Source organism: Genypterus blacodes, unplaced genomic scaffold, assembly GCF_046128005.1.
Source record: "Genypterus blacodes isolate CSIRO-AG114 ecotype Tasmania unplaced genomic scaffold, CSIRO-AGI_Gbla_v1 ptg000073l_1, whole genome shotgun sequence".
Taxonomy (NCBI): Eukaryota; Metazoa; Chordata; class Actinopteri; order Ophidiiformes; family Ophidiidae; genus Genypterus; species Genypterus blacodes.
In genome coordinates, this window is record NW_027466883.1 from 4823356 (window position 1) to 4837183 (window position 13828).

Sequence of the window (13828 nt, forward strand, 5' to 3'; positions counted from 1 at the left end):
GGAATGCTTCTATATCACTAACAAACACACACACACAGCTTCTGTCAAATGCGTAATTTCCATCCTTCGTCATCAATTTAAGAACTTCCTGCATGTGTGAACTTTTCTGAGGGCGGAACTTGTACTAACGTGTACTTAAGCAGCGAGCTTTGATCAATAATAAACAGACTTTCCCCTCAAGAACAGAAAGAAAACGTTAAATCTCAACGCACATCTACACATCTGCTCCTTTTTGTGTTATCAGGGCGTCTGCGTGTGATACCTATTTGTGTATCTGTGTCTATGTGAGTCTGATGGGCGTCAACCTGCCTGTGTGTGTTAGTCTGTTTGTGCGGAGGAAAGGGGTTGGGCGCTTTAATTCCATTTTAAAACAATGCCAAAAGCGACTCAGCCTGTCAGACCTTGTTAGCATCTGGATTTGTCCAACATGCTCACGATTATTCAAGTGGCAAAAGCTTTTACTCTTCACTGACCTGAAGATGTTAGTTTGTATCAGGAGCGTCTGGATTTGTTGTCCCAGGTATGGCATCACCCACCTCTCTCTCTCTCTCTCTCTCTCTCTCTCTCTCTCTCTCTCTCTCTCTCTCTCTCGCTCTTTGGGGGCAAACACACCCCTGTGGCCGTTGCTGCCAGAGTGTTGAGCCAGATGTGTGCTGATGCTTTCACATCCTGTAAGGTGACACGTAGACACAAGCTGAAGGGATTGTGAAGTGTGGAACGCCGGGTCAGGCGTCAGGAAGAGTTACAAGGCAATGTGTAAAGAACTAGAGTCAATAAAAGACACTTCAAGCTCAACCAATCCATCAATAGTTTCAAGTCATTTACGCATCATATGATCAGAATTGAGTGACAAACAATCTGATTTCAGCAGCGTTCTGAGTCTGAATTCAAAACCTAAGACGCAAGATCAAATTATTTCATCAGAATTCTAAGATCAGATCATTCTTTTACTCGATAGAAACATTTTTACTTTGTTACAGAATCATTTGCTTATTTCTCCCGGTACTTTCCAGTGTAGATTAAGTCGGATTAATTGTTGACGAGAAAAGTGTTGGAATCATTGGAAAACTCTTGACTGACAGCAGTGATCAATACTGTGATAAGTAAATCCTCAGTATCTCTGAGAAGTTCACAGTGGAATGATCGATGTGGTGGAGGAGCTGGGGGGGGGGGCGAGTGCCACTCAGCTCTGACAATGACACACACACACACACACACACACACACACACACACACACACACACACACACACACACACGCAGACACTGTCCGGTCAAGAGGGTGGAGCAGACAGATGGAGCCGTTAATGCTGCTTAGCAGGATGCCAGAACTCTCTCCTCTTGGCCGGCGACGGAGGATCGACTTGTCAAGATTGAGGAAGAAGCTAGAAACTCTCTGGAGCCTTTCCTGCTTCTTCTTCTTCTTCATCTCGTGACGCACAGCTGTAAAGCCAATTCCCCCCCACACTCGCCCGTCTAACCTCCACTTCCTTCCCCACCGTCTTTCTTTTCCCGCTGTTCCTGCTGAGCGCTTGTTTATATCAGCAGCCAGCAGCCGCCTTCATGCATGAGGGCACATCCAGCGCTCCACACAAAGAGCTCCACTCAGGTCCAGGGAAGCCCTGTTTACGGCCACCGCCCGGGAGAGGCAATCAAAGCCCCATTGTTACAGATCAAGAGGGAACAGACGCACTTTAACACTGGAATGTGCCTCCAGATTACAATGCATGCTGATGATTGGACATTGCTATCATCCGGAGGCACCATGTGGGATGGGATGAGATCAGAAAGGACAGTCATAATGTTGTTCTGGAGAGCCTTTTTGTAGAGATTTACAGGTGATACATCAATGAAAAAAATGGCATTACTTCATTGACTGTTCTGCATGTGTTTGTGTATCATTTCAACGTTTCTTTATATCGTCCCCAGTTGATGGCTGATTGGAAGCTACTCGTTCAGATTATCCCACACCGTCATCCATCCGCACTCTTCCTCCCCAATAACGTTTGTGATTACAATCGGCAAGTCAAAAGCAAAGGTGAAGTTTTTATAAGGTCGCACAAATTTCAATTACAGCGACAGAAGCTCTACTAATGAGCTTTAATCTGGGGGTTTGCAAAGGTTAATTACTGTAAACAACTGGGTGAAATTAGATATGTCATCAGGAAAGAGAAACGTTGAGGAGGGTGTGTTTGTTTTTGTGATCTTGGAAGTGGAGAGAAGAGGAAAGTTTAACGACACCAGCTCGACATCCTGTAGTTAGTGGAGAGAAATCCAAAGTGAAAGTCAATGATCTCGTCGTTTGTCCTGCATTTAACCAAGAGGAACAGAGTGGGAGCAGGTTTATTTTTAGCATGCATTAGCTTACATGCTTTACTGTTGCTAGCCCATGTATGAAACCCACTGACCTGCAAAAGGAAAAGTGCTTTTCTCCTGAGAGGTGTTTGGATGCGCGAGCCGCCTCCAGGCTCAAATCATACAGCTACCAGCTTGTACTGCACCCTAGGCTACAGAAATCAATACACACACTCCTGTAAAAAACAGCACATTCACACACTGAATTACCACAAACACACACATACATGGGCTGACACGCGCGCACACACACACACACACACACACACACACACACACACACACACACACACACACACACACACACACATAACTTGTTTCAGATCAGCAACCCCACAGCTGAACAAATTCCAGTTTCTGTTTTTTTTCAATTGCTGATGCTGAGTGATGTCCAGCTCTCAATGTCCAGATTAGAGGACATTGGGTCAATTATAATGTGATATCAATATAACTGTGAGTAAGAATATATAATAACACTGAATTCAGTGTGTGCTGCTAACAAGAGAAGTAACAGAAAGTTGAGAAAACAACGACTCTATTTTGACTTAGTAGTCTGCATGTATTTCCTTAATGGGCAGAGTGTCGGTATTGGACGAGATGGGCTTCATTTGCCACCACCGTGAACATTGTCTCTCCCTCCACGTTTCAGCCAACTCATGCAAAGGAAAGGCATCTGTGAGAAGGAGCAGCACATATGTGGTAAAACATGGTGAGACAACCGCCTGACAGCCGGTAGAATCTCTGTGGTGAGCGGTAAGAAGCACAGCCGGCATCTGTCCGGTGCCTCGCCTGTGTCGGTGTAGTTTCCTGTGTACAAAGACCACAGACTGACGTTGGGGAGGAAAAGAGCAGCCGGGCGAACTGTAGCAGCCTCGTCTCTTTCTGCCTTTTCTATCTGGGAGAAAATCATCAATTAAGCATTTGTGGTGGAAATTAGAGACGTCTTGAGTCTGACCACCAGTTTTAAACAACTTGCAGTGTGAGCAGAGGACAGATGGAGACCAAGATGGGCCCTTGGTTTTCACATTTCTTAGCTTTTTCTGTTACATCCTCTTTTATCTGCTTTGCCTCTAGTTTTTGTTCGTCTATCCATCTGTTATCCACAGGATTACTTGAAATTTTAAGAATCAATCGTTATGATATTTGGTGGAGGTTGGTAATGATCTAGCAAAGAACTCACTGGTTGGCCTGATGGTGGCGCTATAATTACCACTTGCATGTTTTGGCCCATAAACTAAGTCATACTAGTCAAGATTGGGTCTATCCAGCATCTATCCAGCCTGTGTGGTACTTAGATGTATTGTGCTGATCAGAGGTACTTTGTTCAAACAGTTTGAGAACCACTGATCTAAACAATCCCAGCCTGATCATGTAACACACAAATCTCAGAGGTGTGCGACATATGCATGGAAGTTTAAAGCAGCAGAGGGCATGACCTTAGACGACTGCAAATGAGTTGTGACATATTTGATACATACAGTTACAAAAGTGATTTCAGATTTAAATAATTCAGCATCAATTCATAGGAGGAAACTTTCTTTCACATTTTGCTGTTTGGAGACGTCAGCTGTCGTCTGTGGAACTGTTTACAGCAACAGAAGCTCCAGCTCATGACCCTTTTCTTCTGTTTATACACAGGAAATTATATTTTATTCAAGAAATGGTGCCAAGTGATTTATTTTTGATGCAAAATCTTTTTCCATATCTCTGAATAAAACATGTTTGTATGAATCAAACATTGTGCAACACACAGCAAGCAACGGTTGTACGTGTATATTAGGCCTTACAGAACAGCTGCTCTAGGTGTGTGTGTGTGTCTGTGTCTGTGTCTGTGTGTGTGTGTGTGTGTTTGTCTGTGTCCAACATGCAGATTCACACTGACTTAAACTGTGCAAATGTGCAAATCGAGATATCAGAACCTGGAATTACAGCACAAAATCTATAACTGGAAACACCATTTGGGATTTTCAATCTTTCCTGAATGTTGTTAAAAACAGATTATCGAAGAATTACAAAATCATAATTTCATTACCTTCATCCCCTAACAGATTCCTCTTTGTTTTGCCATTATCGCCCTCCAGCACACACAGCACAACAAGCACCAATCAAAAAAAGAATTAAACATTTGCAGTTAACTAATGTGATTGTGGATTTTCTGTCTTATCTGCTTGTTCCAGATTGGTCTGAGACGAAAACTGCAGACTTTTCCAGGGAAAATGGTAAACACTGTCTACAGTGATGAGGAAAAGGGAATCCAAGACAAGGAGAGTAAGGAGGAGAGCATCTTGGCCATGTTGGGCATCATTGGGACCATCCTCAACTTGGTAGTCATCATCTTTGTGTACATCTACACCACACTGTAGGTCTCACTCTTCTCTGCAGCTCTTGTTCTTGATTAAGCAGAGGTATGTCACCTGACTTGGAAGCGAGACTGGGGAATGTAAATAAGACGCCGGACTCTCCCAGAGATGAACTAGATTTGAGACTGAATCCGTGCTGGACCCTGGCAGACATGTCAGAGACGGGAACACTGCCCCGCTCCTCTGTTGCTCCTTCACAGGTAGAATTATCCATAATATTTGGATGCTTTTAGACTTGTACATAAATGCATGAAGCTGAGCGCCATTTTGTCCCGAGGCTCAAAACATGCAGCTTTTACCCTCATAGGGAACAGAGACTGCACAGAGAGAGAGAGATGGAAACTGTTTTTGGAAATATTTTTCAGATCTTCTTATTAAAAACTGAACTGTAAAGTGGAAATAATCCAATGTGGTTTAAAAAAAGAGGAAGGATGAAGACAGAAAGAGAACTTCTGCATTGTTGTTTATTGTTTTTTCTCAAGATGACTCTCAGTGAAAGTGATGGAAAACTTATATCCGTTTGAGATTTGTTATTCAGCCTGATTTCATGTTTTTTTTCCTGTTGTGTTTATTACTATTTTCCTGGGGGGAAAATACACTGCATGGCGTTGTGTTTGTGCATTGGAGACTACATCAGCGATAACCTGAAACACATTCTGAGTTGTTAAATGTGAGTTTAGCGAAGGAAACAGTTTTAAAGTGCTGATAGGTGACCAGTAATGGGGGCACCTGGTATTGTACTTGACCTAAAATGGTGAACAATGAAAGCAAGTTGCAGAAATTGGTAGAAAATGGCTTGATTATGGTTGATTTACAAAGTAGCTTCCAGTTTAAGTGCATCAGTGTTAAGGGTCATTGACAAGCTTTGGTCCGCTGAAGGGAGACGTAGCCATTTGTGAGAAAATGGTTTTAGCATTTGAAAATGTCTGAGGAGCCTCTTCTCAGGAAAAAGGTTTTAGCCACTTACATGAATCTGACACATAAAGTATGATTTAACATTCAATTCTACCCCAAATTGTTCTTTGCATGAGTTTATAATTATGCATATTTCCAAACACACACATTGGACATAATATTATCACAGGCAAATCTGTCTACTTACATACATAAATGTACATAATGCTTACTGAGCTTCAGAGCTTAGAATAGTTTGCAAACTTGTGCATAATGACTGTATGCCTTAATACATGAGGAAATGCTTATTTCCATGATGTATAAGATTATCAGGTTATTACTTTGTAAAGGGTTCTGTATGTAGTTTATATGTATATATGCAGTAGGATTTAAATGTCTTACTACAGTATATTGTTTTTAATGCTGGCTGATGAAAGGTCATTAATGATGTAATATGTGATTTTATAAGAACTTTCATAAACACCTGTCTGTGTGTGTCACATGAAGGTTATTGGCAAAGCTGCGTTCACCCGTGTTTAAATATGTATTCTGTATTCTGTGATATCTAACGGGTGAGGTCAGTGTGTTTACAGGCACATCCAAACTTTGATTGGCATCTGATTGCGCCAACAATTGGATAATATTAAATGTCCCGTTCACATCATAACTTACATCAGACTGAAATACGCTTAAATGAACCATGTTGCAGATCAACTTTACGCAGTTTATTTACTTTCAGCATGTCAGCGATGTGTGCACGTTTTCACCTGCTATACTTTCCTTTGTTAGGCAACTAAGAGACAACTAACCACATGTTTCCCTTCATTGGAGTAGAGACAGAACTGGGAGAATAGTATGCATGTAAACGCACTGACTGTGTTTGATGTCTGTACATGTAGGAGTTTGGAAAAACAAAAGCTGTAATGTCTTTGACCCACATTTGGGACATTCCCCTGAAACAACAACAGCGTAAAACTACAAAAATTAGACTTAACATTGAAGAAAGAAGCTGTAAGAGATTAGAGGTGGCCGGTTGAAGCTTGCATGTGCAGTACAGTGGAGAATGTAAGGCGACGGAAAGGCTGCGTCACATGTGTGTGTAAAAGTACTTGGTGTGTGTGTCAGTGAACAACCTCATGATTTCAGAAAGTGCCTGAGATGGAAGCGTCTCAACCTCACCCCGCTGAGGAGAGGAAAGGAAAACAAACTTTGCAATATTTTCTCCTCACCGTGTAGGAACTGTGAAGGCTGCCTGTGGTATCAGGCTCCACTCCGTCCTCCTCAGTCTCACACTGGATTTCTACTCAACACCTTTGGTTGAACTCAGCCATTTTTCGTTTCCCTATTCATAAGAAGAACGCTTAGTAAGCACATGAACAGTCTTGCGAATGTATTCACATTTGATGTAAAAGTTGATTATTCCTATAATATTCCTTATTTTACTTACCTTTCCTAAAACCGCTGTAATCTGAACTCTTTCTATGTTTTATTCATGTGTATGCTGAATCTCTTTAAACTACAATTGAATAGATTCTCTTGTTGGTCATGAATGGAAGGGTTTAAAAAGTTTTTCAGCCTGCAGTTTTGTAAAAAAAAAACGTCTAAATAAATACATCTTGAACCTGATGGTGTTGGTATGAATGATGTGTTGCTATACGTGAATGTAGAATAATGGAAATGTATTCAGTCTGCACATACAAATACTTTCAGCGCTTTCAGGAGTGGATGTTAAGTTTTCAATTACATCTGATGTAGTATTATCATCTTTATGCGACCTGAAACATCTAGAATTCCTGTGTTTGAATCTGACTCCAGTATATTCACCTCCTCACAAAGCTTTATTGTTCTAATAACAACAATAACAAAGCTTACGTAACACGTTTTCTCTCTAAAAACTGTCCAGAGCAGTGTTAGAAAACTGAAAGAGATTGAAAGAGATTCCGTAGGGCTTCTTCCTCTGTGTCCGAGAGCTGTATCAGATTACAACAGAGGCTCCAGGAAGCAAACAGACAAAGGAGCTCAAGCAAGAAGAGTCCACAGCGTTACATCCTACAGGACGTATCTCTCTGCGCGTTTGCAAATCGATGTGAGAGACGAGAGGAAACAAAGACGCAAGAAACCAAATCGCCCTAAACAAATTTATTTTAACTCCTGCTCTTTTTCCTTTGCATCATTTGGGTCATATATGTGTCAGAGTAATTTCCCACTCGATTAGGAATGCTCTCTGTGCGCTAACACAGTGGAATAATCCTGTTGGATGGGGAGGAAAAATGAGGAGAAACAGCTTGAATCCACTTTTTCTTTAAGTATAATGGAGTAGGCAACGAACCAAGATGAGAGTGTCGTTGGGAGAAACCACAGCTGCTAAACGCACACATGGCCAGGAGCCTGCTGAACGCCATTGTTTCACCTGGATCCCAACAAAAGCTATTCCAAAACGTTCCCCTTTGAATTCCAAAGACATTCTCGGTGAGCAATGTTCAAGAAAGATTGTTGTGTATCGCAGATGGATGATTCAAGAGCAGATTGTCCACGCAGACGTTTCATCTCTATCTAGCTGAGCTGACAGCGGGTTTGATGGTATTCGCAAGAAAAGCTGCATGGTGCGATTACATCATTCAACACGCGACCTTGGCGAATCGAGGCGACACACTCTGATCTATTTAAAAGGCATTTTAACCTGTGGCAGCGCAGACTTTGACGTCAGCGCCACAGAGGGAAGCAGAGTGTTTATCCGTATTCATTCACAGCAACATTTCAGCCCTTTTGACCTTCATCAGACGATGTAATGAGCGAGAAAACAACGCACCTGCTGTCCCTCACCAGCTCATATCGGCTCGCCACAGATCCAAGAGTAAACATTTTTAAAGGCTGACATCAACATCAAGCTCACTGGCAGCGCTACTGTGCTGTGTGACAACAACTGTACAAAAGCTGTTCAGTAATCAGTGTGTGTGTGTGTTTTGGAGGAAATTGGTAAACACCCAAAAGCAAAGAGTGGAGCAGGTGTGAAAGTATATTTCTTTCCTCAGCAGGCCGGAACCCAGGACAGCCAGAAGGAGTCAGCGGAACGTCTTATCTGCAAACCCTCACCGCCACAGTCGTAACATGGCTGTCAGTTTTTGTTTCTTGCCCCAGAGCTGTTCCTGCATATTCTGTGGGTTGGGAAATCACAAACTGTGCCTGAAGCAAGTGGAGGGAAAGTAAGCAAATCATTTTTTTAATCAAATATGTTTCACCAGACAAATCTTCAGCGTCATAGTCTGAAAAGTCAAGAAGATGGAACCTTCCCCATATTGATTTGAAAGAACCTCGCCTGCTCTTTGCTTTGTCTTATCCCAACTGACTAACTCTGAGCGTACACACACATACAACGACAAAAGTCAACCAGATCAGAGTTCGCCGGCAAGTATCGATGTTGTGACTGCCCTGGATCCGTCCGTCTGTCACCGCACCCCTCCCTCCATTAGAGATCTGAGAGGATTTCCTGTCACAAAAGGCTGCACATATCCGGCTGCCTTCACATTCATTCATGCAGCGAAGTAAATCCTGTGATCCAAAAATCGCACGCTTGGGCTTGAAAGTCGTCGACAAATCCTGATATAAATGTAAAACTCTGAGAGGCAAGGACACGTCAGGTTCGGCCTCACTGTTTATGGAACGCAAAGCTTTTTTGCATGGGAGACGCGGCGTTCCCAGGCAGAGATCCCCCCCCCCCCCATGTGAATTACTGGAAACGGAGGCCTTTGCGAGCGAGCAAGCAAATTTACCTGTTTGCCATCTTAGAAAAACACAGATGAGATCCTGATCATAATGACAAAGGAATGCCATTAGTTTCCCCCTCAGTGTTCTTGTATCATTACGGTCGGATTAAGATCAGAAACACATGCAAACAACACACCCACACATCTCCTACACACACACACACACACACACACACACACACACACACACACACACACACTGAGAGAGAGAGAGAGAACATTAGAGAGCTTTATTAGCAGCAGACAAGATGAGGAAGAGCGCATCATTAGAAGGAGATTGTGTTTCAAGGCGTTTTGTCTTTTGTTTTTCTGTCTTTTAGGAGAGAAGCTTTGTTTACAGAGCAACCGGCTTCATCTTTACTTTTGTCAACTTCATCAACATCAAGATAAGCATAAAGCTTGATATGTTGCATTAAAGCCGACACTAAACACTAATCTTGGTTGTAAAAGTGTAACAAAAAACAGTTTGCATAATTTCACTACAGCTCTTTCACCACAAGTGATGAGTTGACTATGATTAATTATGTTAATATTTATTTAGGGTCTGGAGTTACACAGCAGCGTGATTAAGGAGCTCTGCTGACAGACAACTTTCGCTTTTTAATCCAGACAGATCTTCCTAAACATTGTGTTCGTAGTCTGGAAAGTCTAAAGTAGGAAGATTTCCACTTGTGGTGCGTCGCAGCTCACTGTGCAGGGAGTGGCAGGGTTTTGTCAGCACAGGCATTCCATGTTTCAAAAACAAGCTAATTATTCCAATCTGACTTCATTATCTCCCGCGGTTACATGTTTCTGTCTAACGTGCTGGTAAAAGTGTGCATGTGATGAAGGGATGGAAACGGTCAAATAAGGAAATGGTAGTCTGCATGGAAAGGACAGATCACAGCGTGCCGTTTTTTAATGGGTAAAGGAGGAGAAGTGGAGCGAGGGACAACTGTGCCGTCTCACAGTGAGGTTGGACTCTTCAGGATCTGTCACTGTTGTCTAAACAAAGACCGCTGAGCCGATCGATAGAGCGCAGACCAAGCTGTGCCTGGAACTGGACTATTATAGTGATATTATAATCTGTTTATAAATGCCAAAAACTACCAATTCAAACAAAACACTGCTTTTACTTTGTGTTTGCATTGGAATTTCAGCTATAAAATGCAAAAACTATCTGCCAGGAAGCACAAGATAGAACTGATCAGAGGTGAGATCAATGCAAGCTAACGACTCAGTGTGGGGGATAAGATCAGCAGAATGGCTTTTGCCTCTCTCAACTAGAGTCTGATATGTACCCAGAGGAGAGGAATGGATGACTCTCTGGCCAAATGATTAAGGCCGGCCAGAGCCCAGGTTTAAGTATAAAAAATGCCGGTGAGCAGACACAGTCATATTCAAGGGCTGAAACACCTCAGTGCACTTCAATCAGTCCGGTTGTTGAGGTAGCACTCAAGCTGTGAAGTTGCTGAATGTACAGTACACTCGCTGGTTCCCGCTGTTTGAGGCCCACGCTGTGATTTCCAGCAGGCACCTTATGTTTGTCTGACCCACACGACTGTGTAGTCATTTTATGTGCAAATGCTGGGCAACCCAATTTGCACGCTTAAACGGGACAGACTTCAGGGAAGCATGCGGATGTTGTGTTTTCTAGACGACAAGCCCATACGGCAACTTGTCCAAGAATACTTAATGTCATCAGTGTGTGTGTGTGGTTGTTTGTAGTCTTCTAGCTGATGATGTCACTTTCAATGAGGAGTCTAAATGGCAGCGAGGGAGAAAACGAAGATATCTTCCAAACAAATGGTCACAAACTTCCCACAAAACGTGCACCAACAAGTTACAAACATTTCAGCAGTCAAACAACCTATAAGTTAAAGGGAAGTTCTACCTCAGTGTGCTGTGTAAAGCTAAATTTAAAGCAGAAGCAATGGGAGTAAAAGCACACGGTGCACACTGACCTCGGAGATAAATCTCCATGAGGTGGATGTTAATGCAATCACATCATATTTAGCAAAGTTTTTGTTGCTCAGGGCGACCAGGATGAACAATGTGACCAAGTGTTTACAGTGTTCCCCCTAATCAGGTGTTTGAGCAGTAGCATCCAGTAAACTTGGCTCAGACTGGTGTTTTAATGGGGTTACAGTCCTCACAGTCCCTGCCTGCTGTCAGGGCCGTTTGCTCATTGGACATTAAGCAGAACTTTGAGGACGCGCGTTGGATACGGAGGCAGACTAAACAAGTATGCGAACCACTGCCAAGGAACAGCAGGGACGTCTTCATCTGAGCCGCCATAGTGATTTCATGGCCTCAGGGGGAAGAATGTTTGGAAAGGGACGAGCAAATGAGGGAGAGTAGACACACACTGCCCTCTGCTGGTGGTGACTAAGATAATAAATCCAATAATGTTTGTAAGATTTTAAAACACACTTATGAAAGGGGCATTCTAAAACATATTGGAATATGAAATATACATAATACCCTTTCGTGAATGGAGAACAGAGATCATCAATCAGTATGTTTTGAACCAAATATGACAATTGATTGCCTCCTAATAGATAAACAATACAATCCTCCAAAATCAATAAACAAATAATAACTTTTCAATAAAATTATAAAATCTTACATAATGTCAAATATAGTTGAATTGCATTTGGCTCCTTCACTGTATTGCATCAAACTGCACAGGACTGCTGATCATCATATCCTGTCCGGCCCTCATGTTGACGTATGAGGTCATCTCACCTGTTTTGACAAGGACAGACATGTGACCCATCAGAGTTTGTCAGCTGCTGACCTCTAGCTGATACAGAAGGCAATGGCAGAAAGTCCCAGCCCATTAAAATGTTTTTAATCAGAAAAAAAGGCTCGACCGGCGACATCACGTGACATGACGACTCCAAAATTTACTGCATCCAAAATTCTATGTGACAAATTAAATGAGCTATGTTGTTTTTTTATAAATCCTTGGTCAAGAGGAAGGACACTTCTGATCACTTGCTTCCTTGATTGTGTTTCTCTCAGAGTTTCACTAATGTGACTTTGTAACTGATCTGTATTCCGTCTACGCTGAATGTGTCCACTTCCCTTCACCGAGACAGTCTATTGATATTCAACAGGGTGAATGTTTGATTTAAGCAGGTAGTGTTCTAATCAGTACAAGACCTTATTTGTGTTAGTAATGCTAAAGTTATGGCTGGGGTACTTTGCAAAATGAGAAATAAAACTCTACAAACAAGTGCAGGCCTACAGGTTTCAGACAGAGACAGTGAGTGGTAAAGACTCTAGATTCTTTCTTCCTCACAACCTGAAGCCAGAGACTCAACAACTAAGCCAGTAAACAGGCAGTAACACAGTGAGTGTGAAGAGAAAAGCGGATTGTTTCCTTTATTGATTTGTGTGGCTTTGAAATCAATGCTACCTTAACAACTGTTATACGGAATAGGTGCAGCTTAGTGTTGTCAGGCACGATTAATATACATGAAAGTATAGAAAATGCAGCCATATCATGATTTTATGAGGATGTATATCTTTTTTTAATGCTGTCAAAATAAGATTAAAGTCTACTACACACATCTGAGTCCATAATGCCACTTGATGCTTCACGGTATCTGGATTCACACACGTCATTCAATAAGAAAATTGTGTGGATCAGGTGAGCTTATAATTTATACATTCACAGAATTGAAACTGTGTACGTCTCAAAGCACATCAGCATATGGATTTCATGCACTTTCATATCAGGGTGGGAGTTGAAATACATACAGATTGACCTGCTCTCATAATCAGTCAGGTGTTGAGCATTTGCTTAAGATTACTTTTCACTGATTTGTTATATTGAGCTGTAAGGGCACGATCATATCATTTTAAAATTACATTCTATTTGAAACAATTGTGAATTGTCTGATAAATATTATAATATGTCAGGATTTTCTGGGTTTTAATGCTGAAGGTAAAATAGACGTCTAATTTGAAGGTGCAAGTCCTGACCAATTTGTTAATGGGTGCGTGAATGTGCCTGACCTTGCAACTGTTCCACTTCCTCTCTGAACATAAAATATGAGTGTAAGGTGAAATACGACAGAAGCTTTGGACTGTGCGATTTTAAAAGTGTCTGCTCAGTTTGACTCTGTTGACAAAATTAGAGGAGACAATTATTCCATTAGCTCTGAGCTGAGAATGTGTCACCTTCTGGGGTTGAATGGCTAATGTATTGCTTCTTCTCCTGCATATGAATAATTCATAACTGTTAATTGCACCCATTGTACAACATTATTAAATCCTAGAAAATGAACTATATTAATAGGAATACATTTTTTATATATGAAGAAGAAAACTTTTTCCTCCTTCCTATAGAAAAGTTATGTAACGCAGCACATTATAGGATCGGATTTAAAGATATCTGCTGTAATATTGTCTGTTGTACTTTTAAGATTTGTATGTGTTTTTGGCCTTTAAAAAAAATAATTATTTA

The 13828-nt window shown here is 41.7% G+C and overlaps 1 protein-coding gene across 1 annotated transcript; it reads left to right on the plus strand.

Moving 5' to 3' along the window:
- Positions 1-4540: 4540 nt before the first annotated feature.
- tunar (TCL1 upstream neural differentiation-associated RNA) lies at positions 4541-4717 on the plus strand. The gene has a single exon (XM_076157330.1). The coding sequence runs from the start codon at positions 4571-4573 to the stop codon at positions 4715-4717; it is 147 nt and encodes a 48-aa protein (XP_076013445.1). The 5' UTR covers positions 4541-4570.
- The last annotated feature ends 9111 nt before the right edge of the window (positions 4718-13828 follow it).